This window comes from Lampris incognitus, chromosome 19 (genome assembly GCF_029633865.1).
Source record: "Lampris incognitus isolate fLamInc1 chromosome 19, fLamInc1.hap2, whole genome shotgun sequence".
In the NCBI taxonomy this organism is placed as follows: domain Eukaryota; kingdom Metazoa; phylum Chordata; class Actinopteri; order Lampriformes; family Lampridae; genus Lampris; species Lampris incognitus.
Window position 1 is genome coordinate 6,117,463 of NC_079229.1, and position 26,203 is coordinate 6,143,665.

At 48.5% G+C, this 26,203-nt stretch overlaps 1 protein-coding gene across 1 annotated transcript in view; it reads left to right on the forward strand.

Moving 5' to 3' along the window:
• Positions 1 to 26,203, forward strand: part of arfgef1 (ADP-ribosylation factor guanine nucleotide-exchange factor 1 (brefeldin A-inhibited)) — an 87,950-nt gene that overhangs the window by 18,727 nt on the left and 43,020 nt on the right. Inside the window, exons 2-5 of the mRNA XM_056299931.1 lie at positions 16,551 to 16,581; positions 19,322 to 19,478; positions 20,148 to 20,294; positions 21,338 to 21,517. Coding sequence (XP_056155906.1) covers positions 16,551 to 16,581; positions 19,322 to 19,478; positions 20,148 to 20,294; positions 21,338 to 21,517 — 515 coding nt within the window. The remainder of the gene's footprint in view (positions 1 to 16,550; positions 16,582 to 19,321; positions 19,479 to 20,147; positions 20,295 to 21,337; positions 21,518 to 26,203) is intronic.

The following is a 26,203-nucleotide window of genomic DNA, read 5'->3' on the forward strand; positions in this document are numbered from 1 at the left end:
CTGTCTCTGTCTCTCTCTCTCTGTCTCTATCTCGCTCTCGCTGTCTCGCTCTCTGTCTCTCTCTCTGTCTCTATCTCGCTCTCTCTGTCTCTATCTCTCTCTCTCTGTCGTTCTGTCTCTCTTTGTGCTTTGTGCTCTTGCTAGCTCTCAGGAATCTCCCTCTCCCCCACTGTACCCGGTCCAGGAGATGGCAGTCCCTCCTGAGGGGGATGGAGAAACGATTTGCCAGCCTTTGACAGACCTTCGCCCGTGCTCAGAGGCGGCTTTAGGGGGCTTTTGATTAGCGGACAGCCCCCGGGTGTATGGCACGCTATACCAAGCTGAAAAAGAGAGCTGAAAGAAAGTTTCTCTCACGTAGCTGACCTGAGTTGTAATGACAAATGGAGGAGGGGGGGGGGTTGGCTGGTCTTTCGGGGACACCCATAAGAGACGTGGGGAATTTCGTGCTATCCGACCCACGCAAAAACTTGTTGACGACGAAAGAAAATGGAAGCGCGGGCTCAGAGTCACCGTCATGTGGTACTTTGTGGGAGTGAGCTGTACGTTACTGTAATTGGCTTTGGGAATTGGGTTTTAAACGTCGGAGACAGAGTAACGGGACACCTCTATCCTGCTGAAAATGGCCGCCTGCGTAAGAAGTGGTGCGTCAGGTTTCTCTCGGCTACACTCATCCATTATGCAGCCAACAAAGGCTGGCTTTGTCTCTCGGTCCGGTGCAGCCTATAGCTAGCTCTCTGAAGAGCGGCGTGGCCCCCTCTAATGTATGTGGTGGTTTCTGGCCATAGGTTTCTTATGTGGGGCCCCCCCCATTATGGGCTTTGGTCAGTGCTGGGTAGGAGTCTGCTGATTGAGTTTGGATGTGGTTCATGAGGAAAGTTAAGATGCAACTGTCAGCTGCTGCAAATAGTGGGGCAGGTTAGCATAAAAAATTGTGCATTTTGTGATAAAAGTGTCAAACATGGTACATATGTAGCTTAATATATTTAGAGGAAATCTGGATATGGAGCCACTGAAAGTTGACCCCGTAGTGGCCATGGCAGGCATGGACGTTATTAGATCGCTTTTAGCTGGGCTGTGGCCTCCCTAAATTTCATATCAGCCATTACGACAAGACAGTAGAGAATGTTACCTTTCCAGAGATACTAATATTATTGTTCTGGTCCAAACAGAACCAGAGATGTGCCATTATACATAGCGGATGGCACCAATGCATGTTGAAAAAAATTAAGTTGCCAGTCCCTTTTGAGACATTATTCATCTATATGTCTATGTATAGACATCTATACCTAAACACTCCTCTATTTATCTATACACTATGTATAGACATCTATACCTAAACACTCCTCTATTCATCTATACACTATGTATAGACATCTATACCTAAACACTCCTCTATTCGTCTATACACTATGTATAGACATCTATACCTAAACACTCCTCTATTCATCTATACACTCTGTATAGACATCTATACCTAAACACTCCTCTATTCGTCTATACGCCATGTATAGACATCTATACCTAAACACTCCTCTATTCGTCTATACGCCATGTATAGACATCTATACCTAAACACTCCTCTATTCATCTATACACTATGTATAGACATCTATACCTAAACACTCCTCTATTCATCTATACACTATGTATAGACATCTATACCTAAACACTCCTCTATTTATCTATACACTATGTATAGACATCTATACACTATGTGTAGACATCTATACCTAAACACTCCTCTATTCATCTGTACACTATGTATAGACATCTATACCTAAACACTCCTCTATTTATCTATGCACTATGTATAGACATCTATACCTAAACACTCCTCTATTCATCTATACAATATGTATAGACATCTATACCTAAACACTCCTCTATTCATCTATATGCTATGTATAGACATCTACACCTAAACACTCCTCTATTCATCTATACGCTATGTATAGACATCTATACCTAAACACTCCTCTATTCATCTATGCGCTATGTATAGACATATATACCTAAACACTCCTCTATTCATCTATGCGCTATGTATAGACATCTATACCTAAACACTCCTCTATTCATCTATACACTATGTATAGACATCTATACCTAAACACCCCTCTATTTATCTATACACTATGTATAGACATCTATACCTAAACACTCCTCTATTTGTCTATACACTATGTATAGACATCTATACCTAAACACTCCTCTATTTATCTATACACTATGTATAGACATCTATACCTAAACACTCCTCTATTCATCTATACACTATGTATAGACATCTATACCTAAACACTCCTCTATTTATCTATACACTATGTATAGACATCTATACACTATGTATAGACATCTATACCTAAACACTCCTCTATTCATCTGTACACTATGTATAGACATCTATACCTAAACACTCCTCTATTTATCTATGCACTATGTATAGACATCTATACCTAAGCACTCCTCTATTCATCTATACACTATGTATAGACATCTATACCTAAACACTCCTCTATTTATCTATACACTATGTATAGACATCTATACCTAAACACTCCTCTATTCATCTATACACTATGTATAGACATCTATACCTAAACACTCCTCTATTCATCTATACACTATGTATAGACATCTATACCTAAACACTCCTCTATTCATCTATACACTATGTATAGACATCTATACCTAAACACTCCTCTATTTATCTATACACTATGTATAGACATCTATACCTAAACACTCCTCTATTTATCTATGCACTATGTATAGACATCTATACCTAAACACTCCTCTATTTATCTATACACTATGTATAGACATCTATACCTAAACACTCCTCTATTCATCTATACACTATGTATAGACATCTATACCTAAACACTCCTCTATTTATCTATACACTATGTATAGACATCTATACCTAAACACTCCTCTATTCATCTATACACTATATGTATAGACATCTATACCTAAACACTCCTCTATTTGTCTATACACTATGTATAGACATCTATACCTAAACACTCCTCTATTTATTTATACACTATGTATAGACATCTATACCTAAACACTCCTCTATTCATCTATATACACTATGTATAGACATCTATACCTAAACACTCCTCTATTCATCTATATACACTATGTATAGACATCTATAAACACTTCTCTTCTGCTGGGCAAGGTTTAGAACCAGTGATTGCAGGAAACAATACACAATTCAGTACTTAAACAGTGTTTATTGTTTTTTTGTTTACAAAAGTAACTGCTTATCCACTTAGTTTTTTCACCATGCATTGGTGACATCCGATATGTATAATGGCACATCTCTGGTTCTGTTCGGACCAGAACAATAATATTGGTATCTCTGGAAAGGTAACATTCTCCTCTGTCTTGTCATAATGGCTGATATGAAATTTAGGGAGGCCACAGCCCAGCTAAAAGCGATCTAATAACGTCCATGCCTGCCATGGCCACTACGGGGTTAACTTTCAGTGGCTCCATATCCAGATTTCCTCTAAATATATTAAGCTACATATGCACCAAGTTTGACGCTTTTATCACAAAACGCACAATCCTTATGAATATTGGAGCTAAGCTGCCCCACTAAAAAAACCATCTTAACAAGCCATGTGATGTTTATTGACTCTTAAAAGTCTTATATTCCATGTTATTTCATTTTTATCTGCTACAGATCGACTTGTTTCAGTAATCTCGAGTTGATTTTCTTGATGCCAGCGGGTTGGTCAGCGTCACTCTGCCAGGCTTCAAGAGTCTTAAGGGTTTTATCCAGTAGGTTGTTGCAACACGTGACAATAGGGTGTGTCTTGCAGGGTTTGGTTTTTTTTTTTGCAAAGCGTATACTGATCATGGTTTCCGACATAGGCTATCATACAGTATCATGTTGGGGTGGGAGAGCCAGGTCGAGCAAGTCCTAACCTGTGTATTTCATCCACTCATGACTAAATTAGCTGATATATAATAAACTCAGAATTGATGATGGCATGAAATCTGTGTCGCCGCCATGATGCCGTCTTGGCGTCCCTTACATCAGCGTTAATAGTGGACACAGACAAGGAGACACGTTACGTTTGACGTAACGTAACGCCAAGATTTTTGCCGTTGGTTTCATATGCAAATTGCCAGTTAGCTAGTTAATGGTCACGGCAATTTGCATATGACCCCGATCATTGCTTTCGGTCGTTATGCCACTGTATGGTTTATAAGGGTGGGTGTACTCAGTTTAGACTGAAGAGGGGTCCCCTTTTTTTTTTTGGTTGTTGAACCCCCCCCCCTTTTCTCCCCAACTGGACCCGGCCAATTACCCCACTCTTCCGAGCCGTCCTGGTCGCCGCTCCACCCCCTCTGCCGATCTGGGGAGGGCTGCAGACCACCACATGCCTCCTCCCATACATGTGGAGTCGCCAGCCGCTTCTTTTCACCGGACAGTGAGGAGTTTCGCCAGGGGGAGGTAGCGAGTGGGAGAATCACGCTATTCCCCCCCAGTTCCCCCTCCCCCCTGAACAGGTGCCTAACCAACCAGAGGAGGCGCTAGTGCAGCAACTAGGACACATACCTACATCTGGCTTCCCACCCACAGACACCGCCAGTTGTGTCTTTAGAGACGCCCGACCCAGCCGGAGGTAACATGGGGATTCGATCTGGCGATCCACTTGTTGGTAGGCAACCGAATAGACCGCTACACTACCCGGACGCCCCCTGAAGAGGTCACTTAGACGAGTGATGAAACGTTTCTCTCTCAATAAACGTCGTGTCCGGAGGAACTGATTCAACTTTCTGTGATCTACGGCAACTTGTTTCCCACTTCAACAACTGTTATGGTAGAAATAACATTACACCCATAAACATATGAGAAATTGCTGCTTCTTCTACCACGGCTTTCATCCGTGCATAGTTTTATGGCCTCCTTTTTTTTTAAAAGCAGTCTTGCAACCATATGCTGCACATCTATCATAGTGGCAAGCCAGGCAGACACCCGAGGAACTTCTGTCGGCTTCAACGTTACTGGGCGTTCTGTTGTCACGTTATCGTCCCAGAGTTTCTTACGGATGAGTGACTAAACCGGCTGATTTCGGTAACTAGTTTGCCTCGCCTGGGTCAAAAGTGGTGTTCGTTAAAATCAGCTGCTTTAGTATACGGGTGGAGCCACTTACACTGTCATGTACTTAGGTGGAAATGAAGTTAATTTCCTCTTGTTGTTTTGTTTATTGAGGCTCCTGATTAGGCCCTTGACGCTTTTCATATGAGCCCGTTAGACTGAAGAGCTAAGCAGCAGCTTGGGTCAGAGGTGATTGTTTCTCAGTTCCCGCTAGTGCATCGTAATAGGGGAAATACTGTTTTCATCATAATCATCTGGAATCACGCACGGCATCTCGGAGGTAGAGCGGGTCGTCTGGTAGCTGGAGGGTTGTCGGTTCGAGCCTCGGCTCCTCCTGGCAAGCGTTCCCTGAACAAGACCCATAACCCCTACCTGCTCCCGACGGGCTGGGCTGTTACCCAGCATGGTTGACAATGCCGTCGGGGTGTGAGTGTGCGTGTCCATGTGTGTGTGTGTCCGTGGGTGAATGTGAGGCATTAATTAATTGTAAAGCATGTTGAGTGGCTGTTGCAGCTAGAAAGATGCCCATTTACCATTTCCTTCGAGTCGTCACATTGAAATGTTTGGTAATGTAAAGTATGTCATCGAACTAAAACTAGTTTTCAGACAATACTCAAACATTTCAGAAATCATTTTGTGAGAACTTTTAGGTTATTATTAATTTGAACTACACAGGATTTCATCTTGACACAATACCATTGTTAATGCCGCATTCCATCCGAGGTCAGTTTCCCATTTGAAATCTCCAGTTTCTGACCCCCCAAGCATTCCGGCTGCACAATGCCAAACTTAAAACAAAAACGCATGGCTGACTGTGACAAACTTGTGTCTTTGGCAAGTGTATAGACAGCTGAAGTGTCAGCATGCATATACCTTACATACTACACAGGAAGAACTTCTGTACAGAGGAGATGTTTTCAGAGATTCTTTACTGTTACCAGATCCCCGATAACATTGATGAGATATTTTGGCATCAGTATACGTGCAGAACAGGTTTTGCTATATGATAGTATGTATTGTTTTAATTAAATGCAGGCAAATGTACTTTATGTTGCCTTTTAGTTGGTTTACCGTTCACACTGTGCGCTTCCATGGGTGCGGCCATTGTCGTGTGACGTCAGACACCCGCCTCTCCATGAAGTTGGGGGGGGGGGTCGGTGGATTTGCCCCGGGTTTGCAAGTAGGAACTCCGACTTTCTTTTTTTTTTTTATACATTTATTTCTGATTTTTCCCTTTTTTCTCCCAATTTAGTGGCCAATTGATCCCTATTTTAATTCAAACACCCACCCTCGTATTGCATGCGTTCGCCAACTGCATCTCTCCGGCCGGCAGTCTCGAAGGAAAGCGCCTCCCCACTTTCGTGACAAGGCGACTCCAGGCCGAACCACTGTTTTTCCGACACACACAGAGACGCATTCATATGACGAACACAAGCCGACTCCGCCCCCCTCCCGAAGACAGCGTTGCCAACGATCGCTGCTTCCTCGAGTCCGGCCATAGTCGGACCTGACGAGACCGGGGCGGGAACCCCAGTCCCCAGTGGACAACTGCATCGACACCAAGCCGATGCTCAGACCGCTACGCCACCGCGGACTCCGGAACTCCGACTTTTGAGCAGCGTTCCGTTGTACTTCTTCGAGTAGGAGGTCGTAAAATCTCCGTTGCCGAGTTGTCTGGAAAACAGCACGAGACGATAAGTTGTGAATTTGAATTAATACCCGGTGCTAGCTCCTGCTGCTATCGCTGCTTCTCTGATGAAAGATAGTTTACCCGAATAAGATTCACCGCTCGCTGTTTGCCGTTGTTCCTTCACACGTGAGCGCCCCCTATCGGTAGTAAAGGCAAACAGCATCTAAAATGAAAAAGAAAGGGCGAGATAAAGCTGAGGCACGGCTACACGGCTAAAAAACCAACGTTACAGCATGTATGTGTGTGTACAATTTGAGAACGAAGCCCCATTTTCTAAAAATGTCACGTGTCAGTTACGTTTGATACATTTTTTTATTTAGCATGGATGCGTTACTTATATAAATGAGCAAATACGGAGAGCCAGTTCCCCAAAATTGTGATGGTTTGTGATTTTGTGCAATTCGGCTGTTTGCCGCCACACTCATTTTACACCCACTGCGCTTCAGTTGCCCCCTAGTGGCCATTTTCGGATTGGCATGCCTTTCGTTCGGGCTAAAGTGCCTCTGCTAGGATCACAACAGGGACCTGGAACAGAACAATCTCTCCAGTGTCAGCTTTGTTTGGCATGACCAGTATTGGCTCAAGTGCCGAGGTAAGGGGAGAGCGTTGTTGAATAAATATCCAGCACGAGGCCAGCACACATCAGTGTACTGTGCTAATCGTGGCGTGGAGTAAATCCCCTGCAATGTGGGTGGGTGGATGGGTGGGGGGGGGGAGAATTTGCTCTCACTTGATAGCGTAGAACAGTGGTTCTCAACCTTTTTGGGGTCCTGGACCCCCTGCGTATTTTTGATCTACCCTGAGGACCCCTCCACCTGATCTTGGGGGAGGGGGGTTGCAATTTGATAGAACCAGTAGAAACTGCATTTTAAATTGCATTATAGCATTTATTCACTCTCTGGGGCAAAAATAAGAGCTTTCAGTTGTAACTTAGATATAGTTAACAAAACAGAATTCTTATGCAGTAACTTTCAGATATATGTAACAAAACAGAATTTTTATGCAGTAACTTTCAGATATATGTAACAAAACAGAATATGTATTCAGTAACTTTCAGATATATGTAACAACACAGAATATGTATTCAGTAACTTTCAGATATATGTAACAACACAGAATATGTATTCAGTAACTTTCAGATATATGTAACAACACAGAATATGTATTCAGTAACTTTCAGATATATGTAACAACACAGAATATGTATTCAGTAACTTTCAGATATATGTAACAACACAGAATATGTATTCAGTAACTTTCAGATATATGTAACAACACAGAATATGTATTCAGTAACTTTCAGATATATGTAACAAAACAGAATATGTATTCAGTAACTTTCAGATATATGTAACAACACAGAATATGTATTCAGTAACTTTCAGATATATGTAACAAAACAGAATAAGTATTCAGTAACTTTCAGATATATGTAACAACACAGAATATGTATTCAGTAACTTTCAGATATATGTAACAAAACAGAATATGTATTCAGTAACTTTCAGAGATATGTAACAAAACAGAATATGTATTCAGTAACTTTCAGATATATGTAACAAAACAGAATATGTATTCAGTAACTTTCAGATATATGTAACAAAACAGAATATGTATTCAGTAACTTTCAGATATATGTAACAACACAGAATATGTATTCAGTAACTTTCAGATATATGTAACAAAACAGAATATGTATTCAGTAACTTTCAGATATATGTAACTAAACAGAATATGTATTCAGTAACTTTCAGAGATATGTAACAAAACAGAATATGTATTCAGTAACTTTCAGATATATGTAACAAAACAGAATATGTATTCAGTAACTTTCAGATATATGTAACAACAGAATTGTTATGCAGTAACTTTTAACAATGCAAACGGGAGCGAGCTCTCTTACTAAAATACAATAAATTACACTTGTGAAACAGATGTAATTAGAGAAAAAAGTCCCGTTACCCTTTATAGTTTAGGTAGATAAAGGTCTCAGTCACATTTGAGTAAAATAATCCTATTTCTATGAATGCCATACGATCTTTTTTTTTTAAAGATATTTTATTTTCACGGACTCCTTGCAATTACACCACGGACCACTCGGGGTCCGCGGACCCCCGGTTGAGAACCACTGGCGTAGAACACCAAGGACACATCAGTTTGGAGATACGCTGTTAAGCTGCAGCCTCGATCAGATCTTTGTAGTGCGGCTTCATTTGTTTATTTTTTTTAATCTATTTACTTGTTGTGTAAATACTTAAGATAAAACTAGCTATCAGTTTGCATGAAATTCACATATATTTCTCCCTAAGCACAAGGAGGTCATCTGATGCTCCTCTTGTTAAATGGTCTTCAAAGCCCTTTTTAGCTTATCATTGTGTTGATCATGATCCATAGTTGTGGCACAAAGAGCTGTTGAGGGAGATTCGCCGTCTCCCTCCCTGTAGACAGCGGGCCAAATAATTAGAAAAACATTCAAATTGAATTTTGCAAATTGATTTACTTGGGATTTCATTCATGGCAGAATTTGGCTGACAAAGAGGATGTCTTGGACAAGTCGGTGAAACAAGATTGTAAATTGATCGCAAATAGGTCATTTTGTGTGTGTGTGTGTTTGTGTGTGTTTTCTGTGTTTACTGTGTATGCCTTCTTGCTGACATATGCATTTTAAGAAGTGAAATTTAGTATGCGCATGTGTGTGTGTGTGTGTTTTGAACCAATAGCTTGCAGCAGATCAGTTTCAATTCCAGGGCCATCCCCCTCCGATCCCCGGAGTATCCACCGCTAATATGTATGTTTTGTCTCATCACCCACCGTTACCATGGTTTCAGTGTTCAATTCCAGGAGTGACAATTCCTCATCAGCTCATCTGAAACTCCAAACTAATTATCTGGCAGTTAATTATATGACAATCCCCGTTGCCCCAACCATGCTGCATAGAGCTGAAAATTGGGTGGAGCCGCCGGTTCCCCGAAGAGTTTTCCCCCCTTTCAGTCCACCTGTTGGACATTTTACTTTCAACAATTACTGCAGTAATACTCAACACAGAAACACAGGAGTCTCCCAGATGATGAAGCGATGCTATAGGGTTATTTCATGGCCATCGATTATAAAACCCTCCCCTTGGACTCTGGGAAATCGTGTTTTTTTGTAGTCTGTCAGTACCCAATAATCTCACTTGCTGTGGCTGGATGTTTCTGCACGTCCACTGCACACTGGGACCCACAGTTTACTGGTCTGTTATGTACACAGTCTTGTGCTTTTGACTTTTTTTCCAAGAAACTAGATTTTTTTTTCTCCGTGCAGTTGCTTATTATTTATACTGAGGATTCAACTGGGAGAGCTTCACAACCTTTTCCTGAACCAAACCGATAACCTTGCCTCAGAGACGAGTTGACTTTGAATTCAGAGTCTGCATCATCAGTGCATATTTGGGACTCCGCTCACTCAAAACACGAGACCTCCGGATGCTTGTTTACAAGTTGGGTTCTATTCTAGACCAGGTGGTTCTCAAACTGGGGCACCAAGACCACCAGTGGTTTGCAGATCACCCCTTGGTGCTGCGCCGGATGACTGGAAAGTTATTGTTCGCCATGCTCTGAGAAATTGTCAAAGCCTAATCAACCTGTTAGAACGGCTCAACATTCTGAATTGGGAATTTACTCAACCCATATCCTCACACTGCAGCACGGTGGCGCGGTGGTCGGCGCCGTCGCCTCGCAGCAAGAAGGCCGTGGGTTCGAACCCCGGGGTTGTCCAACCTTGGGGGTCGTCCTCTGTGTGGAGTTTGCATGTTCTCCCCGTGTCTGTGTGGGTTTCCTCCGGGGGCTCCGGTTTCCTCCCACAGTCCAAAGACCATGTAGGTCAGGTGAACCGGACTCGCTAAATTGTCCCCAGGTGTGAATGTGTCCGCCCTGAGATGGACTGGCAAACTGTCCTGAGTGTCTCCCCGCCTGCCGCCCAACGACTGCTGGGATAGGCTCCCCGCGACCCTGATTAGGATAAGCGGCTTGGAAAATTGATGGAATATTACCACGGTGCCGTCATACTTTAGCGTAGTGTTGGGGTTGTGGTGGTATTTGTCGGCAGAGAACTGCATTTCCGTGTGTGCGTTGACTTTTTGTCACGATCGGAGATTGTAGCCTAATCCTGGATTAAGGGGAAAGTTGATAAAAAAGAACAAGCCTTAGGATCCAAATCCCATACTCTCTGAGGAGGGACGCCTGCCTGTCACTGAGGGCAGAAATGGTCAAATTGACGTCGTGACACCTGAACTGAAAGTAAACGAGGAGAATATAAAACGCGGCCTCGGGACGTCGAACTGAATTTGAAGTGGCGAGATGAGTCGGTCTTTCTGCAGCATCAGGACAATGCAGGAGGCAATTTCATCCACCGAGACCCCCCGTAAAAAAAAGACCATAGGCTGTGTGTGTGTGTGTGTGTGCTTTTTTTTTTTAATGTGGCCGCGTTAATTGGGGACTGGTAGGCGATAGTTGGATACTTTAATTTGATCAGAGGTGCCTGATCCCAAAAGTCTTATGCGGTCTTAGGTTGGGACCTGGATATGGGGTTTTACTTCCACCTTGCCAGTTTAATAATGGTGTCATTAATGGCAGCCCCCCAGTGCCTCGCATTGATGATATCACACTTTCGAGGTTGTCAGGTCAAGTCTTCAACTCGCATACACACTGCAGCAAGGACCTGAAATATGAACTCGCCTTGGATCAATGGACGACGGTCCCGTTTGACGCGGAGAAGGGACGGCTGTGGGAGACCAGGATGGAAAGCTGACATGGATTGTGTCACTTGTCATTTCCAAATCCTCTTGGCTGTGAGTGTGCGCTGCACTGTGTCGGTACCGTATTGACCCGGATAGAAGACAACCCTGATTTGTACCGTTTGTAGCGCCAGTGTATTTTCTCATATGAAATAATTACCTGGCCACAATCCCTGCTGCCGTGGCCACTGGACATCGTGGGCGTGACACCCCTTGTTATTATCTGTAGTATCCACGAGAAGCCGCGTATTAAGAACCGCCCACGCTGATTCACGGCCAATAGGGAAACTCCTACTTTTGTGTTTACCAGCGGCGGCGTTGGCCGGCCGACCGATCATGTAACTTAAGTGATGTCAGTAGTCAATGCTAGCCGGAGCCGTTGTCGGTCACCTGATCCAGCGGCCCAGTCGTGTCAAACCGATCACCCGCTCAGTCGCTGGGGACATTCGTGTTCGTAGGGCCAAAAACGGGCTGGTTCGGTCAGGAGGGGAACGTCTCGTCTCATCTCATCTCATCTCATCTCATCTCACCATCAACTGCTTCTCCGGGGTCGGGTCGCGGTGGCAACAAGCTAAGTAGGGCACTCCAGACATCCCTCTCCCCAGCAACGCCCTCCAGCTCCTCCTGGGGGATCCCAAGGCATTTCCAGGCCAGATAAGACCACCGCACTTTCTCAGAAGTATTTCCCTTTCTCTTTTTTTCTTTTTTTTGGATCCCCCCCCTGCCCCGCCCCACCCCCCCGTCTCCCCAGTTGTATCCGGCCAATGACCTCACTCTTCTGAGCGGTCCCGGTCGCCGCTCCACCCCCTCTGCCGATCCGGGGAGGGCTGCAGACTACCACATGCCTCCTCTGATACACGTGGAGTCGCCAGCCGCTTCTTTTCACCTGGCAGTGAGGAGTTTCGCCAGGGGGACGTAGCACGTCCGAACAGGCGCTCCGACCGACCAGAGGAGGCGCTAGTGCAGCGGCCAGGACACATACCCACACCCGGCTTCCCACCCGCAGACACGGCCAATTGTATCTGTAGGAACGCCCGGCCAAGCCGGAGGTAACACGGGGATTCGAACCGGCGGTCCCGCGTTGGTAGGCAACGGAATAGACCGCCCGCGCCACCCGGACGCCCTTTTCCGAAGTATTTCCGCGAAGAAAATCCCTCTTATATTAGAGCCAATACGGTATTCGCATACATGTGCAGGCTGCAAACTTCATGCTCTGTGAACCGGTATCAAAACAACCAAGTGTGCCCCCCCGCCCCCGCCCCCTTACCGAACCAGTGCTCTATAAATGTCTTCTATTCACCAACTCCCCCTGCCTCCTCCTCCTCCTCCTCCTCCGTGTTGTATTTTACTATAAAAACCAAACCAAATTGAAATGTGTGGAGTGTTAAGTGCTGAGTGTCTTGCCTGGTGGACGTCTTTGAAAGGAGTGTTAGCCTTCCAGCAGCGAAATAATTGAGCTGTCATTACTTCGCCATGGCTTCCCCGACTGTATTTGGCGAGCGCTATTCTTTGAGGGCTCCGCCGATTGCCTCGGTGTTTTACAACGCTTCCTCAAAGCAGTCGCCCTTTAAAAGTGCTGCATCGGTTGGCTTCTCTCTCCATCCAGCCGGCTCATCCCTCTCTCACTCTCTCTCACTCTCACTCTCTCTCTCACTCTCTCACTCTCTCTCACTCTCTCTCTCACTCTCTCACTCTCTCTCTCTCTCTCACTCTCTCTCTCACTCTCTCTCACTCTCACACTCTCTCTCTCACTCACTCTCACTCTCTCACTCACTCACTCTCACTCTCTCTCTCACTCTCTCACTCACTCTCACTCTCTCACTCACTCTCTCTCACTCTCACTCACTCACTCTCTCTCTCTCTCTCACTCACTCTCACTCTCTCACTCACTCACTCTCTCTCTCACTCTCACTCTCTCTCACTCTCACTCACTCTCTCTGTCTATCTCGCTCTCTCTCTCACTCTCACTCTCTCTCTCTCTCTCTCACTCTCACTCTCACTCTCTCTCTCTCTCTCGCTCGGCCTTGCTTACTCCCATGTGTGTCCCTGTCTGTCTCCTTCTCTAGTGTGCCCCTGCTCGGAGACTTCGTACTCCTGCTTTCATGCCAGGGGATCCGTGAAATAAACACAGATGTTAAGCTGGCTTACAGACAATGCGCAGCGGGGTTAAACGGTGACTGCATTTATGTGTCTTGAGCTGCGAGTGAGACAGCGCGTCGATTGACGAGGCGTCTCTCTTTTGTGACAGCTGTCACCGGGATGTATACAATATGTACACTGTGTGGTCAAAACTGTGGTCGCAGACACGGGGAGAACTTGCAAACTCCACACAGAGGACGACCTGGGATGGGCCCCCAAGGTTGGACAACCCTGGGGTTCGAACCTTGAACCTTCTTGCTGTGAGCGCCTCACAAAGCCAAGATGAAAAAAAAAAAAAAGATGGGGCGTCCGGGTAGTGTAGTGGTCTATTCCGTTGCCTACCGACACAGGGGCTCGCTGGTTCGAATCCCCGTGTTACCTTCGGCTTGGTCAGGTGTCCCTCCAGACACAAGTGGCCGTGTCTGCGGCTGGGAAGCCGGATGTGGGTATGTGTCCTGGTCACTGCGTTAGCGCCTCCTCTGGTTGGTCGAGGTGCCTCTGTTTGGTGGGGAGGGGAACTGGGGGGGGGGGAATAGCGTGATCCTCCCACACACTACGTCTCCCTGGCGAAACTCCTCAGGAAGCGGCTGGCGACTCCACATGTATGGGAGGAGGCGTGTGGTAGTCTGCAGCCCTCCCCGGATCGGCGGAGGGGGTGGAGCAGCGACCGGGATGACTTGTAAAATAGGGTAATTGGCAAAATACAAATGGGTATAAAAAGGAAGGGGGGGGGGGAATCCACAAGAAAAAAGAAGTCCAAAGAAATATAGGTCAGTTGAATCGGCCGTACTAAATCGTCCCTAGGTGTGAATGTGTCGACCCTGTCAGGGCCCGGCGGCCTGTCCAGGGTGTCGCCCTGCCTGCTGCCCGATGACTGCTGGGATAGGCTCCAGCATCCCGCGACCCCAATTGGGATAAGCGGTTTGGATATTGGATGGATGGTCAAAAGTAGGTGGGACACCCCTTGGCTATTTCAGCCACATCCGTTGCCGGTAGGTGCATAAAATCAAGCACACAGCCACGCGGTGTCCTCAGACACACATATGCAGTAGAACGGGTCGTACCGAAGAGCTCGCTGACCTTCAGCGGGGCTCCGTCATAGGATGCCACCCTTCCAACAGGTCAGCCGGTCAAATTCCCGCCCTGCTAGATCTGCCCCGGTCAGCTGCAAGTCTGTTATCGTGCCGCGGGAATGTCTCGGGGGGCAACAACAGTTCAGCCGTGAGGCGGTAGGTCGCACAAGACCACAGAACGGTACAACCGAGCGCCGAAGTGCGTAAAACTAGTCCGTCCTCGGTTCAGCGCTCGCTACCGGGTTACAAACCGTCTCTGGAAGCGGCGCCGGCACAAGAAGTGCTAGTCCGGAGCTTCACGTAATGGGTTTCCACGGCCGAGCGGCCGCACGCAAGCCTAAGATCGCCGTGCACAATGGCGAGCGTCGGCTGGGGGCGGTGTAAAAGCGCAGCTCCGTGGAAAGGTGTTCTCCGGAGTGATGAATCGCTCTTCGCTATCCGGCGGTCCAACGGGGGCCGATCTGGGTTCGGCGTGTTTCAGGAGAAACGCTTGACTGGCCTGCACAAAGCCCCGACCTCAACCCCCAATCCAGCACCTTCGGGATGAATGGGAACGCCGACTGTGAGCCGGGCCTTCTCCCCGACATCGGTACCTGACCTCCCTAATGCTCTTGTGGCTGAATAGGAGCAAATCCCTGCAGCCATGTTCCTGGAAAGCCTTCCCAGAGGACTGGAGGCGGCTATAGCGGCGAAGGGGACCGGCTCCATATTAACGCCCATGGAGATGGTCAACAAGCACACACGGGTGGGATGTTTGGGGGTCCACATACTTTTGGCCATGTTGTGTATAATAAGATACATTTTTGTTTTGTTGTGTGTGTGTGTGTGTGTGTAAGAGAGAGATTTCTTAGCATTTTTATTCAGAAAAGACCGACCACGTACTACTTGTGTGAGTCTCATGTGCGCATTTCAGCCGGATTCGATATCAGCTGGGATTTTGGTTTTGCTTATTTTAATATCACAATATAACTCTGGCACTGTCGTTCCCTGGTATTAAAGGCTGCCTTACAGTGAGGTGATGAAATTTTCTGCACACATTTAACCGTTTTAGCCGAGTGATGTGAACGACGAATGCCTCTACCTGCTTGTTCATCACACCCACGTTAGCGATGATGATTATGTGTAAATACCTTATGAGAGCTCCGGTAGTTATCCCCGCAATAGCGTCACGTTATTGATATGAAAATATTCATTCACAAATATTGTGATGTCGGGGGTGTCCGGGCTGCATAGCGGGCTATCCCGTTGCCTACCAACACGGGGCTCGGCGGTTCGAATCCCCCTGTTAACCTCCGGCTTGGTCGGGCGTCCCTACAGACACAATTGGCCGTGTCTGCAGGCGGGAGGCCGGATGTGGGTATGTGTCCTGGTTGCTGCGCTAGCGCCTCCTCTGGTCGATGGCGACTCCACATGTATGGGAGGAGGCATGTGGTAGTCTGCAGCCCTCCCCCGGATCGGCAGAGGGGGGTGGAGCAGCGACCGGGACGGCTCAGAGGAGCGGGGTAGTCGGATGGGTACAATTGGGGAGAAAAGGGGAGAGGGGGGGGGGGGGCGAACGGTCTTCATAAGTGATTGTGCCACCAGGCCAGGTTGTGACATGTGCTCCTCTTCCCGACGGAGTCATTAGCTGAGTAAGATACTGCAGAATTTCCAACCCCACCCCCACCCCCCACCCCCACCCCCCCAAAAAAAGCTGATAACCTGACTGATTTATAACAACTCTTCCCCCTATCTCTCTTTCTGTTTCAGAGGAAATCAAAGAAGAATCGGAAAAATTGAGGTAAGTGATGAATTAATGACTCAGAGCCGTGACTACCGGGGGTCATTTAGAGAACAGCGTCTCCTGTCTGCCGGTTCAGCCGCTGTACAATACACAGTGCTGCACCTCTCTCCGTGACTTGTTCCTGTGCTCAGTGCTCAGTAAAACGAATTAGTGTGTGTGTGTGTGTGTGTGTGTGTGTGTGTGTGGTGTGTAGCCTCGAGTGTGTGTTTTGCCTCTCTGCCTGCCTGCCTGCCTCCCAATAGCCCCTTGCCTTCTCACTAATGGCTTTTCTTCACAAGCCGCTGCCTAATGCCGAACTTGTTTTCTGGCGGGTGTGCGCGCGTGTCTTTGAAATGGAGTACACCACGAGTATCACCTCCACTCCCTCCTCTCCTCCTTCTGTTGTCGGTCTTTACTTTCATTTGCATGCACACCCCACCCTACTTCTCTCTCTCTCTCTCTCTCTCTCTCGCTCTCGCTCTCTCTCTCGCCCTCGCCCTCTCTCAAAGCCGGCTCCTTTTAAAAGGGTTGTATCGGTTGGCTTCACTCCATCTAGCTATCTCTACTCTCTCTCTCTCTCACTCTCTCTCTCTCCATCTCCATTGCTCTCTCTCCCCATCTCTCTCTCTCTCTCTTGCTCTCTCTCCCCATCTCTCTCTCTCTCTTGCTCTCTCTCCCCCTCCATCTCTCTCTCTCTCTCTCTCTCTCTCTTTCTCGCTCTCCATCTCTCTCTCTCTCGCCCCACTTTCACTCTCTCTCTCTCACCTCCCCCTCCGTCTCTCTCTCTCCATCTCTGTCTCTCTCTTGCCCCCCCCCCCACTTCCATTTTCACTCTCTCTCTCTGACTTCCACTCCATTCTCTCTCATTAACAGGATAAGATCAGCATGTGCTGCTACTAGTCTTCGTGCAAACATGACCTCCTGGAATTAGGAATGCCTGGACCACTAGACGTTGCCCCTTCGGGGCATATGAGAAGGCAGAGGGGTGACAGGGGTGACTGCTTAACGTCTTACCCTGCCCCCCCGTGCTTTGACCACACCACCCGTCAACATTAGAAGCGGTGCTGGTGAGAGAGGAGCTCGTGTGGCAGTGCTAAACAGGATTGCAACGGCTTTTCATGGTGCCGCAAATCTTCCTCTGACTAACACTATTGTACAGGTCACTGCACCAGTTTGAAATAGGGCATTTTTTATTTTTTTATTTCTAATCTCATTCAGTGGCTATAAAATCTGGGTGGGGGTGGGGGGTTCTTCCCAGACCAAAATTTTAATGCCGCTATCGCCAAAGAGAAGCCCCCCACATTAGCTGCGAGGAGCCGCAGTCATCTCCCCCGGCCGCCGAAGTAAAAACCTACTTAATGTCCACATTATGAATGTAAGCAGGCTGAGGCTGAGGCTGAGGGTGGGCCGAGCAGGCCAGCTGACATTAAAGCAGGCAGTCCAGGAATAAACCGGAGGAAAACCGCTCCCCACAGACACACAACACAATAGAGAGAGAAAATCTGTGTGCGTGTGTGTGTGCATAAGAGAGAGCGAGCGAGAGGAGAGAGAGGAGAGAGAGAGACCGGGTCAGGCCATAGAAATCAAACAAATAGAAGAGATTTTCCAAGTTGCTCTGCAAACACTGCTCTGCTTGGACGCCGTTGTCTGTGATGACCTGAAAATAGGAAGTGGCGAAATGGATTTTTAGTGCCATACCTCTTTGTCTGTCTCTCCCTTTAGTTCCTACGTAACACTTGTTTATTATGTGTTTGGATTTCTCCCCGTCGCCTTCATCTTCACACGGTCTCCCCCTGTCTGTCCTTGCTCTCCCCCTCTCTGCCCGCGTGCTCTTGTGCGTCACTCTGTGGGGTCATTCCTATAAAGGAGTTGAAGTCATCCTTTTTCATTGCAAAGACATAAACAAAGCCACCCCTCCTACCCTCCTTCTCTCTCTCTCTCTCTCTCTCTCTCTCTCTCTCTCTCTCGCTCTCTCTTTTCTGTCCTCTCATTTTCCTCCTTCCCACCCCTCCTTTCCTCCTCCTTCCTCCTTCCCACCCCTCCTACCCTCCTTCTCTCTCTCTCTCTCTCTCTCTCTCTCTCTCTCTCTCTCTCTCTCTCTCTCTCTCTCTCTCTCTCTCTCTCTTTTCTGTCCTCTCATTTTCCTCCTTCCCTCCCCCCTCCGGCGAGTGCACTCTGGGTGTGATAAGGGATGCTTTACAGCCACAGCCACTGAAAGTGCACGACTGAGCAGCAGAAAGTGCACGGCCATATTTCAGGGTCTGTGCAGCCAGCATCAGGAGGGGGAATAAAGGAGTAGTTTTACCACTTGATTTATGTCATGTTTACCGGTCTGTGGCCAGGCGATGCTCCGTCAGCACAAATACATGGCACAGTGAGACCTAAAAACAAAAAACAAGGATTACTGGCCCCTGTAAGTGATTTAGATCGCTCCATCTCAATCTCCGAGCCACAGCATGGGGGTGAAAGTTGTTTCTATACATTTTGAGAGACACGTTACAAGCATTACTAGCCATTTTTCTAAAGCACAGCTAGAAGAAAGTCCGTCATCCTGCTCAAACTATGGACTAGATGCTGCACTATGACCATTTTCGACACGCCCTTTACATGCACCGTTTGCCATGCTTGCATCGGAGGGGTTGTTGGCGTGTCAGGCTGATTGTTGGGTCCTGCTGCTTTTTTCGGCGTGACTCCGGCTGACAGAGCGGACCGCGTTGTCGCCGCGTTTATCACACCGCTCGCTCTTCTCCCTTCCCAGTCCTCCCACTGGAGATGGCAAATCGGGTTCCAGCACTTTACCGCCAATCAAATCAAAGACCAACTTCATCGAAGCCGACAAGTACTTCTTGCCGTTCGAGTTGGCGTGCCAGTCCAAATGTCCACGCATCGTCATCACCTCGCTTGACTGCTTACAGGTCAGTGGCAGGGCGATTCGGGACTCCTCAAGACCCCACGAATGTCCATGATTTGTTTGTTATTTGTTCTGTAGCTATGCAAACAGTAAGGAGTAGTCAACCTAAAAAGGTATATCACTGGGTGTCCGGGTAGCGTAGCGGTCTATTCCGTTGCCTACCAACACGGGGATCGCCGGTTCGAATCCCCGTGTTACCTCCGGCTTGGTCGGGCGTCCCTACAGACACAATTGGCCGTGTCTGCGAATGGGAAGCTGGGTGTGGGTGTGTGTCCTGGTCGCTGCACTAGCGCCTCCTCTGGTCAGTCGAGGCATCTGTTCGGGGGGGGGCAGCGTGATCCTCCCACGTGCTACGCCGTCCCGGCGAAACTCCCCACTGTCAGGTGAAAAGAAGCGGCTGGCGACTCCACATGTATGGGAGGAGACATGTGGTGGTCTGCAGCCCTCCCTGGATCGACAGAGGGGGTGGAGCAGTGACCGGGACGGCTCGGAAGAGTGGGGTAATTGGCTGGATACAACTGGGGGGGGGGATTCGGGGGAAAAAACCCCTCTTCAAAAGGGACAATAACGTCTCTTTACATATCTGTCTATCTAGTGTGTCTGACTACAATCTGTGCCTGCATGCAAACGTGTGTTGGATGTTTCGGGGTTCTTGTGTACGTGTGATTTGCAGAAGCTGATAGCATATGGCCACCTGACGGGCAGCGCACCGGACAGCACGGCTCCGGGCAAGAAGCTCATCGACCGGATCATCGAGACCATCTGCGCCTGTTTCCAGGGACCGCAGACCGACGAGGGCGTGCAGCTGCAGATCATCAAGGTGCGCTGGTGTCCCGCTCGTCTGTCATGATGACACGCCCGCCACATTTCCTTTTTACAGGGGAAGAGCACGTTGGCGCAGTGGTTAGCGCTGTCGCCTCACAGCGGGAAGGTCCTGGGGTTTGAAGCCCGGGGTACGTCCACATGTAGGTCCGGTGAATCGTTCATACAGAAATGTCCCTGTGTGAGTGTGTGTGTGTGTGTGTGTGTGTGTGTTGGTCCTGTGATGGCCTGGCGGCCTGCTCAGGGTGTCTCCCCGCCCGCCGCCCAATGACTGCTGGGATAGGCTCCAGCATCCCCGTGACCCTGAGAGCAGGATGAGCGGTTTGGATAATGGATGGATGGGTGGATGTTAAGGTTAATACTCCTGTCTGTGCCCCTGAGCAAGGCATGGCAACACGAACTGGAGTTGGTCCCCGGGCGCTGCATGGCGGCTGCCCACTGCTGCTAGCTACACAGCTAGGATGGGTTAAATACAGTATATATATATATATAAAAGTGTAAAATCATTGGTTTGGTAGTGTAGCATTGCACCACCAAGACAATGCATTTGCAAAGTGACGCCTATTGTCTGACATGTTTGTCATTGTCTCCCCTTGGTTGACCATACAGCCGCTCTTTAGAGGGCACTGAATCGATTACAGTAATCTGTCTCGATGACTTTTCGACTTTCGTTCAGAAAAGTTGTTAGCTTTCACCTGCTTTAAGGGATTTTTTTTTCTTTTTGTGCCGAGTCACTACATCTCAATCGCACACCTCTGTCCAAACTCTACCATCAGGCCCTTCTCGTCCGTCCCTCCAGACAGCCTCAGCAGAATTTGAATGAACCCGGCTAGGTCTGGCTCAGCATGTGGGCACATCAGGCGGCAGCCCAGCGCACGGATTAACTCGAGCAGCGATATTCAAACAAACGGACCCGCTATACAAAGTCTTTTCCCCTGCGCCAGCAACGGCATCGGTTGCACCGGTGCCGTACTACGCCAAGTCCCGCCGCCACGCGCCACCTCGCCCCCTCTCACCCCATCCCTCCGCTCTCTCCTCCAGGCTCTGTTGACGGCGGTGACCTCCCAGCACATAGAGATCCACGAGGGCACGGTCCTCCAGGCCGTGCGGACCTGTTACAACATCTACCTGGCCAGCAAGAACCTCATCAACCAGACCACGGCCAAGGCCACGCTCACACAGATGCTCAACGTCATCTTCGCCCGCATGGAGAACCAGGCAGTATGTCTAACCTTCGTTGTTTACACACGCCACTGGCGTCTAACGTTGCAAATGAGTGGTATTAATTGTGCTATTATATAACGACGCAACAAGCAAAACAAGTTATTTGTGTTCTCGCCCCATCTAAAAATCAGATCGAGGGTGGCTTATCCAGAAAAAGAGACCATCCCCACAACCATGGATTGGTCTTTTTAATAACTGACCGTGATCCTCTGTGCTGATAAGGGTGAACATGTAAATAAGTTTACTTTCACAGGGTGAAAATACACCAAAAACCACAAGACAAGGAGACCAGTCTTCATATCTAGTTGGTGACCCCTGATCCTTCACAGGGGGGCAGTTAAAGGGAAGCAGTCACGCTTTTCAACATCATATCTATTTACCGTATTTCCCGGACTACAAGTCGCACCATCGCACACATCACTTGCTGCGGTGTGTGAGATGTGTTTACGTGGTGGCGCGGTAGCGATGCACCGGCAGGGGTGTTTTTAATACCGGCATCCTCCCGACCCGTTACGAGAGCCAAGCCGCACCGCCCGGCCCGCTAAAATATGTGTTAATTAACCACCTGAACCCGACCCAGCCCGCAAACCTCCAAATTTAGCCCAGCCTAGCGAAGTGAGCAGTGTTGCACTGTTTAGTTTTTGGGCTGTTTGCCTAGCATAACACACACTGATTGCAAGGCATCGCCTATTGTAGCTCGGCCTAATAGCGTCTGGGTCTAGACGGCTAAACAAACGCACAGATTGTTCCAAGCGGCGTTATTTATCGCTGAGTTGTTGCAGCAAAACCAGTAACCCTTCATTAAAGAGGCTGACTCTGTCTCTCTTTCTCTCTCACACGTACGCACACACACACACACACACACAAGCCTCTTCTTTCTGACCCCAAAAGAAAAGTTTTGGCGGTGTAAACAAAAGTTGTGTATACTCCACTTAGGGGGAAAAACTCGTAGGTGAAGCCTCAACACTCTAAAACACACACACTGACCGAAACCACGATCGCAAAGTCACGATAAAGCTTGCTTGTGTGTGTGTGTGTGTGTGTGTTTGTGTTTTCGAGAGAGAGAGAGCATGACAGAGAGCGTGACAGAGAGAGAGAGAGAGGAAGAGAAGGCGGACTAGTGATGCACCGCCTACTGTATTGCACACAGTGTTTCTCTAAGTGATGGAGAACTTACTCAGAACACCGCCTTGTCACTCGTTGACCCGCCCACTCGAACCTGTGATATTTTCTAGCAAGCGTACCCGAACCCGCCACAACCCCACGCGTCACTACGGTACAGTATTTTCAATTGAGTCACAACATTACACAGTGCCATCTAGTGGCCGTACGTGAAGTGCAGCGTATTCGTCCCACAAAATTACATCGTACAAGTCGTTTTGGAATGTGAGGTCGCAGACGAGTAAAAAAAAAAACAGTGACCCGTAGCCTGGGAAATACGGTATACACCGATGAGCCAAAACATAATGACCACTCGCAAGTGAACTGAATACTGGTGATCGTCTCCAAACAAGGGCACATGTCCTTGAGGCAAATTTGTAATTTATGATATTGGGTTATAGGGCGGCACGTTGGCGCAGTGGTTAGCGCGGTCGCGTCACAGCAAGAAGGTCCTGGGTTCGAGCCCCGGGGTAGTCCAACCTTGGTGGGTCGCCCCGGGTCGTCCTCCGTGTGGAGGTTGCATGTTCTCCCCGTGTCTGCGTGGGTTTCCTCCGGGGGGCTCCGGTTTCCTCCCACAGTCCAAAGACATGGAGGTCAGGTGAATTGGCCGTACTGAACTGTCCCTAGGTATGAATGTGTGTGTGCGTGGGCGTGTCGGCCCTGTGATGGCCTGGCGGCCTGTCCAGGGTGTCTCCCCTCCATCGCATGGATGGCCGTATACGTGGGCGCTGTTTACCTGGGGAAACGACGGCACCAGGATGCACTGTGGGAAGAACAAAGCGGTGGAGTGAGTGCGATGTTCTGAGCAATGTTCTGCTGGGAAACTCTGGGTCTGGCCGTTCATGCGGATGTCCATTTTTGCCACCTACCTAAACACCGTTGCAGACCAGGTACACCCCTTCATGGCGATGGTATTCCCTGGCGGCAGGGACCTCTTTCAGCAGGATAATGCACCTGCCACACTGCGCGTTGTTCGGGAATGGTTTGAGGAACGTGATGAGATGTTCAAGGCGTTGCCCTGGCCTCCAAATTCTACGGATCTCGATCCGTTTGAGTATCTGTGGCATGCGCTGGACCAACCAGACCCTTCCACGGCGGCTCCACCTCGCAACTTACAGGACTTGGAAGGATGTGCCGCTAATGTTTTGGTACCGAATACCACAGGGCACCTTCAGCGGTCTTGTGGAGTCCACGCCGTGGTGGGTCGGTGCTGTTTTGGCGGCACACAGAGGACCAACAGCACATTAGGCAGGTGGTCATAACGTTGTGACTCATCGGTGTATGTCAGGGGCCCCCAATAGGCGGCCCGCGGGCCACGTCTGGCCCGTGACGGGTCTGATTTATGGTCCGCGAGAATTTTTGGAGAAATGCCAGAAGGAAGAATTTTTTTTGTTTCCCTGCCAAAAAAAAAAAAAATTAATTTCTTACTAAAAGTGAGACTAGTAATATATCGAAAAATAGATGAAAAATCTCTGTTTAAATTATAATACCTGCAGCGTATCGACACCGAAACAAACTAACGAACAACATGCTGCTGGAGGTCGAGTGGCCCCCTAAAAGTGGCCCGCTATGACAAGTAATTGGGGACCCCTGGTGTATGCCGTAGGGATAACGCTTCATTAGCGGCGGTCTTCCGTGTGTTTCTGAAACGCCGCTGAAATTGTCCGCTGGTGACGTCACTAGCAGACAGTGCGCGGACGTGAAACAATAATGGCCGGCTTTGCATCGCGCAAGAAAACGGGAATTACTGCGGTACAGAAAGCTGCGTGATGTTGCGCTGTTTTCCCCATTTCCTTATACCGTGCATCCTGTCGGCCAGCTTGAAAGTACATTTTCGCAGTCAGGCTGCCCACCAGTGACGTCACTGGTGGGCAGTGATGTCACTGGTGGGCACAATTTCGGTGGCACTTCGGAGACGCGTAGAAAACTGCTGGGTATTACGCTGACTAATGGAGGGTTAGCCCTACAAAACAGATCTAGAGATAATGTTGAAAATCCCGATTGTTTCCCTTTAATGTCTTTGTACCCGAGCTAAAGGAGGCTAACGGTGAAGCAGAATAGCAAACGGCGGAAGACACGATGGCCCCCAGAGTATCTGAAGTACAACTGAGAAGGGCTGAGTAATCCGTGGCAGCATATTCACGCGAACGAGTGAGGGAAGGTGTAGTTCCCTACTCGGGCTGCTGTCTCACAAAAAGGCGGCGCGGACCAAAGCGAGAATCAGACGGTGGTTCGAATCCCCGCGTCACCTCCGGCTTAGTCGAGCGCCCCCTACGGACACAATTGGCCGTGTCTGCGGGTGGGAAGCCGGGTGTGGGCTCGTGTCCTGGTCGCTGCACTAGCGCCTCCTCTGGTTGGTCAGGGTGCCTGGCGGGGGAATAGCGTGATCCTCCCACGCGCTACGTCTCCCCGGCGAAACCCCTCACTGTCAGGTGAAAAGAAGCGGCTGTCGACTCCACATGTATGGGAGGAGGCGTGTGGTAGTCTGCAGCCGTCCCCGGATCGGCAGAGGGGGCGGAGCGGCGACCGGGGCGGCTCGGAAGAGCGGGGCAATTGGCCAAGTACAATTGGGGGGTGGGGTGGGGGGGGGCAAAACTGTGGGTCGCAGATAGAAAAATACCAACAGGGCTACATGTTTCGGTCCGGTCCAGTACCGATGTGGTGCCGTCCAGACCGGTGTGTGTGTGATGGTGAAGTTGTGCAGCAGATGATTTGTGGACACCTGACATTATTCGGTTGGTAACATCCGCCCGAAGCCGGCTCTGTGTCCAGAAGTACATTTTGGGTGCTGCCTTCAAAATGAAAGCTTAACTCTAACGCCCATCTTTTCCTTTTTGACTGACACTCTCCCCTCCTCTGCCTGCCTCCCCTTCCTCCCCCTTTCTGCCCACTGGACACGTAGCTTACAAATCACAAGCTCTCTTGGTCTCTGGCCTCCAGAAAGCGTGACCGCCAGGTAAAGCGCGCGGGACTGTCTGCTCTGAACTCTGACCTCTTCTCTTGTGTGTGTGTGTGCGTGTGTGTGCGTGTGTGTGCATTGCGCTTTATTCATTCATCCGCCTACTCATCCGTTTCTTCCCCTTTTCCGCCCCTCCGACTTCCGGGGTAGACTTGCTGTGTGGTCTCGCCCGGCTTTGCATCCGCATTAGCATTTTGCTGACCTGCCCTAAAAACAAATCACCTTGCTCTCCCGCACCGGTCTACATCTTTAGTTCGCGGCGTCGCTTGTGGATGTGGCTTCGTTTTTACTTTGGGTCTGAGTTTTGTTTTTTGTTTTGTTTTTTTCCTTCTTTGGTTTTCTGTTTTGTATTTGTTGTGTTGCTGCAGTGACCCAGTCCGTAGAGCAGGGAGAGACTGGCATTGGACTGAGTCAGACGGTGACAAAGAGAGCTAGCAAGAAGCAGACAGTAGCGGAGATGGAGACAAGGCAGACTTTGAGGGGGGAAACAGGCGTGTTGTGTTGTCGCTGCCTCTGTAATGTTTGGCTTTCGTACAGGGGAGTGTACCACCATAATCTACTAT